Source organism: Sinocyclocheilus anshuiensis, unplaced genomic scaffold (assembly GCF_001515605.1).
Source record: "Sinocyclocheilus anshuiensis isolate Anshui unplaced genomic scaffold, SAMN03320099.WGS_v1.1 scaffold659, whole genome shotgun sequence".
Lineage (NCBI taxonomy): Eukaryota > Metazoa > Chordata > Actinopteri > Cypriniformes > Cyprinidae > Sinocyclocheilus > Sinocyclocheilus anshuiensis.
In genome coordinates, this window is record NW_015549698.1 from 1,460,069 (window position 1) to 1,468,135 (window position 8,067).

The window sequence follows — 8,067 nt, forward strand, 5'->3', positions numbered from 1 at the left end:
TGTGTGTGTGTGTGTGTGTGTGTGTGTGTGTGTGTGTGTATGTGTAGGTGTATGTTAGACTAGTTTAAGTGTTTATGTAGTTAATAAAGTCTTACTTGTATCACACCTGAGGTTGTTAATTGTTTGCTCATAATCGTAGTCCCTGATCATGCAGATTTCTGCTACATGCTAGTACATGAGTAGTATTGTACAGTAAGAAAGTTATTTCCCTTAACCAGGAAATTAACGTTCTTAGAATTGACAGACAGTTGACCCTGAGAGGTCAAGTAAATACTTACAGCGGATCTAAATATTTATAATTAATTATAACTAGTTATGATTTACATTATAAACGTCGATAAAAAACTACGCGAAATGGCATGTTATGTGACTAAAACGTAATTTTTTTCCTCTCGCAGTAACCGATGACCTGTAAATGCCAAAAAACTTTTTCTATTGCAGTTTTGCGATTATATTCCTTTTTTGAATTGCCTGAAAAACCACCTCATGTGAGCAAAAAAACTTTTTTTGCAATTTCAATTTGCACAATTTGAACGGTAATGTAAACTCAGCTTCTGAAGCGGTCTACACTGCAATGTGAATCTTATTTACATTATTATTTACACTTTGTTTGTTACAGTGAGAGGATTCGAGAAAGTGATCAGTCAGTCAGATCACAATGAAAAAAAATATATAGTTTTGAGTAGATTTCTTCTCATAGTGATTCAATGAAATGCATCTGATTGGCTGTTGTGTTCATGTGCTTAACACTGGTGATGCTTAACGCTGCAAAAATGTATTGTAAATTGTAACCTTTGATGCAAGAGGAGTAAATATAAAGATAATGCTGTAATCTGCACTTTTATAGTTTATTGGGCAGCCCCAATTTCTACCATATGTTTACATTTCTGAGTCATGCTGTTATGTACAATAAACTACCAAAACCCAAATTCTTACTCAAGAGGATTTGAATGTGAGCTCCATGTTATCTATATCTGAATGCTGGAAATGCTGGGAAAGTGGATTCTAAGAGAGTTTTAATTACAGCTCGCACAAAGCAGGATCAGCTTTCATAATACAACTGTTGCTGCGCTATTTTGATGAAGGATGTGTTTGATGAAACAGACATTGCATTTGATTTCATGCAGCTTTAAAGTCTCTCGTTACTGATATGATCCTTTTGTTTCAAAACATCCACAAGACTTTCCCATGGTTAATTTTGGCAAAAACTGATTTAACTCAGAGTTCGGCTGTCAGTAGGATACTGAGCTGAAGTTTTCTCTGTAATAAGTAAGTTGCGAAATCAGTGTGAAACAGGAACATCATTTTTTTTCTTATTCACTTTTAACAAAATAAAAAAAATTATAATAATGAGAAATGTTTCCAGTGTAACTTTAATATAAGGACAATGCTTCTCTTGTAAATGATGAGCTCCTGGAAGAAGGACTGGTGACAGGGAGAGGATGCACACAAACCATACTGCAAACAAACCGCATGTTGCAACAAAACTTGCTGTTGACGTTGAACCATCTGTAGAAGCGGTCATCTGTCTTGGTAACAGCTAATGTTGTGTGTGTACTGTGTGCGCAGGTCTCTTCCCAGCTGTGCTGAACCTGGCCTCCATGGCAGAGATCAAGACCAATGCCACATGTGGAGAAACGGGACCAGAAATGTACTGCAAACTAGTGGAGCATGTACCAGGACAGCCCGTGAAAAACCCTCAGTGTCGGACCTGCAACCTGAAGAGTGATTATGCTAATGGTACAGGACACACACACACACACACACTCACACACTGGCTCTCAGGCTGTGCATAATCCATTTGAGATGCCCTAATCAAAGACTGTTTCTGCTCATAAATCACTGCATTCCAAAATCACAGTAACACTGGCACAGTCACGCATGTAACACACATTTACACTGGATTCCCCGCTTCACAGGCCTCATAGAGTAGAAAGTGTTGTTTTTTAATAGCAATATTTGATTCATTAGCACAAATATACTAGAATCATCTGACTCTGGTCTGAGCAATTCATTCACAAACTAGACTGAATCGCTCTGGGGTGTGTTTCCCAAAAGCAACTACAGACATGTTTGCAAGTTCAGTTGTTACCAACATACACTCTTAAAAATAAAGGTGCTTCACGATGCCATAGAAGAACCTTTTTGTCTAAATGGTTCCATAAAGAACCTTTAACATCTTTCTGTTTCACCAAAACCACAACTAGAAACGGTTCATATTTATATTTTAAATGTAAGCTTAAATTCATTTCTAATAAGTAGGCATGGTAACACCGGGAACCTTTTGTCCCCTATTATAATAGCTTTACCTTATTACTGTGCTTGTTTAATTGCTTTTTTAAAGATTGCTGAAAGGGGAAATTTTTCAAAGAACTCTTATGTTCAATATACATTTGGTATTATATGTATAACAAACAATCACTGTGCTCATTACTGCCATCATCATCATCGCACATACAATCCGGCATCCACACCATCACACATTATAGAAATTTTATTAAACAAGCAAACATTTTCAGGGAGGCGTGAATGAAGTTAACTATTATAAAGCCACTATTATCGACCACTTGGCTCAAAACAATGAATACAAACTTCAAAGCTGCGTGTTTGCTGTGTTGCTGGAAAGTGGAGCAGATGGTATGTTTTTAATATTTCACATTTCTTATTATTTGTGATTCATTATGTATTAAATACAGAAGCCCTAGAGCATGACATCACATCCTGTCGCTGATGTTTGTCCGTAGTAATTTGACATTCTGTCAGTTATTTGACATCCTGCGTTGCCGTCAAATCTTCGCTGCTTGAGAAACCTTCTAAATATGAGAACTGATAAGAACTGAACCTAATATGAGTCATTGTTATTAGTATTTTAAAGCAGCATTCTGTATCAGAAAAGGCTGATTTTATGAGTGTCTGTAGTTATTATAATCTAGAGGAGTGGTAAATATTCTCACACATGGCATTTAGTCATAGTTCACCCCAAAATCAAAAGAAATAAAGAAAAAAATAATGCAGAATTTGCATCATCGCAATGTGAAAAAGTAATGAATTGTATACATCATTGTGGTATTTGTTCTTTATGCAAATTTGATTAAAAACGTCATTGTGTCCAGAGGATGGTTTTCCTGACTGTATTACAGTAATGAGAATCTAATGAGAATCATCGTCATTAAGATGAATGAGAATTACAAACAAACTCAAGGGTACAACATTACAGTGCCATAATGTGAGTAAGTAACGACTGAATTGTCATTTTTGGGTCAACTACTTCTTTAATGGGCTGTAGATGTGCTGCATTGTCTTGGATTTGGTTTGAGGGTGAAACATGAGCCAGACCGGTTCTTTTAGGGGTTTTGATGTGTACAAGCTCTTAATAAAACATGCGTGGAGTGAGTTGCTGGTGCTGTCATCCACACACCTCCATCAGTAACGAGTTCTGCGCTTGCTTCAAACACACGCCGCTGCGCCCCAGAGTCACCCACACACTCCCAGCCAGAGAGTGATTAATATAACATGCAATTAGAGGAAATTAGAGAAAGAGAGAGAGAGATGTGACTTAACCAGCGGGGGAGTTCTTTTAAATGAAACCTAGATCTCGCTCATAAATTAGAAAAGAATATATGCAGTCAAATAAATGATTAAGTGGACAACTTTAATCATCGTTGCCTGTAAAGGCAATCATCTGTCTGTAAAGAAAGATTGGGCTTTGTCTCATATAGCTGGCTTTCCACAGGCTCTGCGCCGAGATAAACGTCAGTATTTCAGCGCTTATAAAACTCATCCCTCATTAGAGCAGATCGCTTTATTTCAAAAGACACTTCAGCAGGTGATTTTATTCAACCCACTGAGGTAAAAGCCAGCGGAGACACGTTATTAGTAGCGCCGTGTCCTGTCGTGGTTTAATATGAGGTGTTACGGAGCTCCTCTAAAGGCCTAGTGCCACGATGAATCAGATCTCACTCGATCTCTTCAGATAAAAAAGATACAGATCTTCCTCAGCAGTCCGAAAACACCACTTATTCCAACAAAATGAAATACAAATTCAAATATATGAGCTCTTGAGCAGGTTTTGGTTTTATTTCAGTCAGTTAATAGGACTGATTAAATCAGTTAAAGAATAACTTTGATATTGTTAGTATATTTCAAGATGAGCAGCATCGCTTTACTTGATTATCCAAGAAAGATATTATTAAATATGTAGCTATTTATTATTATTTACAGTAATATTTAATTATTAATTAAATATTAGACAAATCTGTGAGTCTCAAATATGATCTTCAGGCTTTTGAGTGTTTTTTTTTTTTTTTTGAGAAACATCATTGTATTCATTGCATAATATGTTTTGATTATTTAAATATCATCTTACTGAGACATATTATTTGAGATATAGAGTGACGACTGATATTTATATCCATTTATGTCAGTATCTGCTGTACTGTTATAAAGATCTCATAGATTTACATTACAAGCATCAGAATTTCATCTTATACAGTAAATATCAGCATCTGCGGCAAACTGCATATCTTTGCTCAGTTTGAGTCTGAATAAAATTGAGCTGTTCATAAAAGCCTGATGGATCAAATACGTGACCCTGGAGCACAAAACCAGTCTTAAGTGTCAATGTTTTTATTTTTTATATAAATTTATATGTTTTTATGTTTTTATATGTTTTTATAATTGAGCTGAATAAATAAGCTTTCCATAGATGTATGGTTTGTTAGGATCGGACAATATTTGGCTGAGATACAACTATTTGAAAATCTGGAATCTGAGGGTGCAAAAAAATCTAAATATTGAGAAAATCATCTTTAAAGTTGTCCAAATGAAGTTCTTAGCAATGCATATTACTAATCAAAAATTAAGTTTTGATATATTTACAGTAGGAAATGTACAAAATATCTTCATGGAACATAATCTTTACTTAATATCCTAATGATTTTTGGCATAAAAGAAAAATCTATAATTTTGACCCATACAATGTATTTTTGGCTATTGCTACAAATATACCCCAGCGACTTAAGACTGATTTTGTGGTGCGGGGTCACATATAATACTCAAAAAAAAAAAAAAAGAATATATGCAAACCTATTTAAGATTTAATTAAAATAAGGTTTAGTAAACTTTTTGATTTCAAAAGATTAGATGTTCTTACTTTTATGTTGTATAATCACAATTTACAGGGTTAGAGCTCACAGTAAGGCAGGTTTTCACATCTCGATCACATCCACTTTTCTGACTGGTCTTCACTGCCCAATAAAGCCCCTGAGCAGAGATGAATGCGCTGTGGTCTCTCACGAGTGTGTTTTTCGTGTGTGTTGAGCGGCATCCCATCGAGTACGCCATCGACGGCACTAACAGATGGTGGCAGAGCCCGAGCATCATGAACGGGATGGACTACCATTACGTCACTGTGACTCTGGACCTGCAGCAGGTAAACAACAAAACATCAAACAACAACTGCTCGCAGTGACAGCATCCTTATTCACAGCCAATCAGAATCCAGCTTGTGTTTTTGTAAAGCTCTAGCCCTTTCTCACAGCCATTTAGGGTTAAAACACAAGCATCAACAATTTCCTTTTTTTTCACCCAACAGGAAAGCAAATAATTTGCAAGCTTCTACATTAAGAAAGATAATAACTAAATTATTCTAAGCACACATACTCATTCTAAGTATGTGCTACCACTTTAAAGTATATACTTTTTATTTTGAATGCTTATCAGGTATGAAATTGTCCCCTGCTCTGTCATGAGAAGCTGCCGTCTTGAAATTCCTCTGCAGAAAAGCCTCTCTCTTCACTCGCTCCGTCCCTCTGCTGCTCTTCTCCCACTCGCGTGTGTGCAGGTTAGCGCTGGCTTAACAGTGAAAAGCAGTGGAGTTGAATGAGCGTGCAGTAGTGTGTGGGAAGAATGCTCCCATCAGCCCTTATTAGATGATGATCTGAGGCCAGTGCCAGACCGCAGGAAATTACACAAACACCTACAGACACGCAATTAATGCAGTCAACAGATGACACCGGGGTGCAGGGCGGTCAGAATGAAAAGTGACGTGCGAATTAATAGATGAGAGGCAAAACGATAACAAAAATAGAAGCGATGGGAAGTACAGTGTACAGAGAATGATGAAATGAAGTTAACTGGTGAGAAAAGAAGACATGTGTTGCATGTTTCTGTGGGATTGATGTTAGAAAGGATCATAGATGCATCCTGTACACACAAATGTACATACGTTATATAGCACAGTTTATAGTGTGCAAATTCAGATTTAGCCCACAAAGCCCCACAATTTGTTTTGTGTTGGCTTGGGCCCGCATGGGATCTGCACAGGTTTTTCTGTCTTATGTTTTAAGACTACTCCTAAACAGATTTGGTAAAATGTTTTGAAAGCTGAAAGCATTATCGAATTACTTTAGTTTGTGGTCAGTAAGAAATTATCACTTTTATTGAGCAAGAATGCAATAAGTTGATCAAAAGTGACAGTCAAAACATTTTTAGTGTTGTATAATTATTCCATTTCAAATAAATGCTGTTCTTTTTAATTTTTTTATTTATCAAAGAATACTGAAAAATAACATGCATCACGGTTTCCACAAAAATATCGGCAGCACAACTGTTCTCAACACAGATAATAATCAGAAATGTTTCTCGAGCAGCAGAGCAGCATATTAGAATGATTTCTGAAGATCATGTGACACTGAAGACTGGAGTAATGATGCTGAAAATTCAGCTGCGCATCACAGAAATAAATTACAGTTTAACAACAGCTATTTTAAATTGTAATATTTTATGATTTTACTTTTCTCTGCCTTTTTTATCAAATAAATGCAGCCTTGGTGAACAGAAGAGACTTAAAAAAAACATTGTGAAGTCATAATTATTCCAAACTTTTGAATGGTAAGTGTCGTTAACAAAGAAATGTGCAAGGAGCCGGTGGTTTGCAGAACTTTGTGATTGATGAGGCTTGACAGCCCCCATTCTCAGTCATTTCCATTAAATGAAAATGTGTGGCCGTAATATTCACCTAAAAAATGGTCAAGAAGGAAAGTCATACACCATTTTGAATGGCATGAGGGTGATAAATAATGACAAAATATTCATTTGTAGGTGAACTATCCCTTTAATTCCTCCATTGTTCCTCTGTGCCTTACCTGAACTGAAGAATATGACAATGAGTGCAGCACGGTGCGTTAACGGAGGAGACAGAGAGAGCAAGAGAGAGGGGTGGAGGCAAAATAGAAGACAAATGAGTGTGACAGGGTTTGAGTATTCATTAGAGGGGCTGTAGAGGACATTTAGAGTTAATAAATCAGATGAGAGGGTGTGTAATTACTGACGGCAATCACACATAGAGCAGCGAGCCATGACTGCCATCTTACCATCACTCACTCCCTGCCAACCTGTCGCCGCAATGACAAACGTGCGCTAACACATTACAGGCACGCTGAGCGCTAGAGCAAAACCCGTCTCAACTGAGGAAATTGATTCAATTGAATTAAGCGGTTATTTATAAACAGCAGGCTGATATGCACACACTGTTCACAATGCTTCATGTGTAATATGTTTTAGATGGCTAACAGGCCTCCTTCAGTGACTGCGGCTGGGTGTTGAAGATGTTTAGCGTTAGTCTTAAAGGAAGAGTTCACCCAAAAATGAAAATTTGCTGAAAATTTTCTGATTCTCAGGCCATTCGAGATGTAGATGAGTTTGTTTCTTCATCAGACTTGGAAAAATGTAGCATTGCATCAGTGTCTCAGCAATGGATGCTCTGCAGCGAATGGGTGCCGTCAGAATGAGAGTTCAAACAGCTGATAAAAACTTCACAGTAATCCACAAGTAATCCACACCACTCCAGTCCATCAGTTAATGTCTTAAGAAGCCAAAAGCTTCACAAGACAACAGCAGATGGACTTTTTCACTAGAGGAAGTGTTATTATGGACTATGCACTCAAAGTGTAAAAGTTTGAAGATGAAAACATCTTAATGCTGGATTTGTTTCAGCTTTTGTCTTCACAAGATGTTAACTGATGGACTGGAGTGGTGTGGATTACTTGTGGACTATTGTGATGTTTT

At 37.0% G+C, this 8,067-nt stretch overlaps 1 protein-coding gene across 1 annotated transcript in view; it reads left to right on the forward strand.

Annotated features, from left to right (window-relative positions):
• LOC107660539 (laminin subunit alpha-2-like) overlaps positions 1 to 8,067 on the forward strand; it is a 244,459-nt gene that overhangs the window by 36,520 nt on the left and 199,872 nt on the right. Inside the window, 2 exon segments of the mRNA XM_016449859.1 lie at positions 1,570 to 1,740; positions 5,319 to 5,431. Coding sequence (XP_016305345.1) covers positions 1,570 to 1,740; positions 5,319 to 5,431 — 284 coding nt within the window.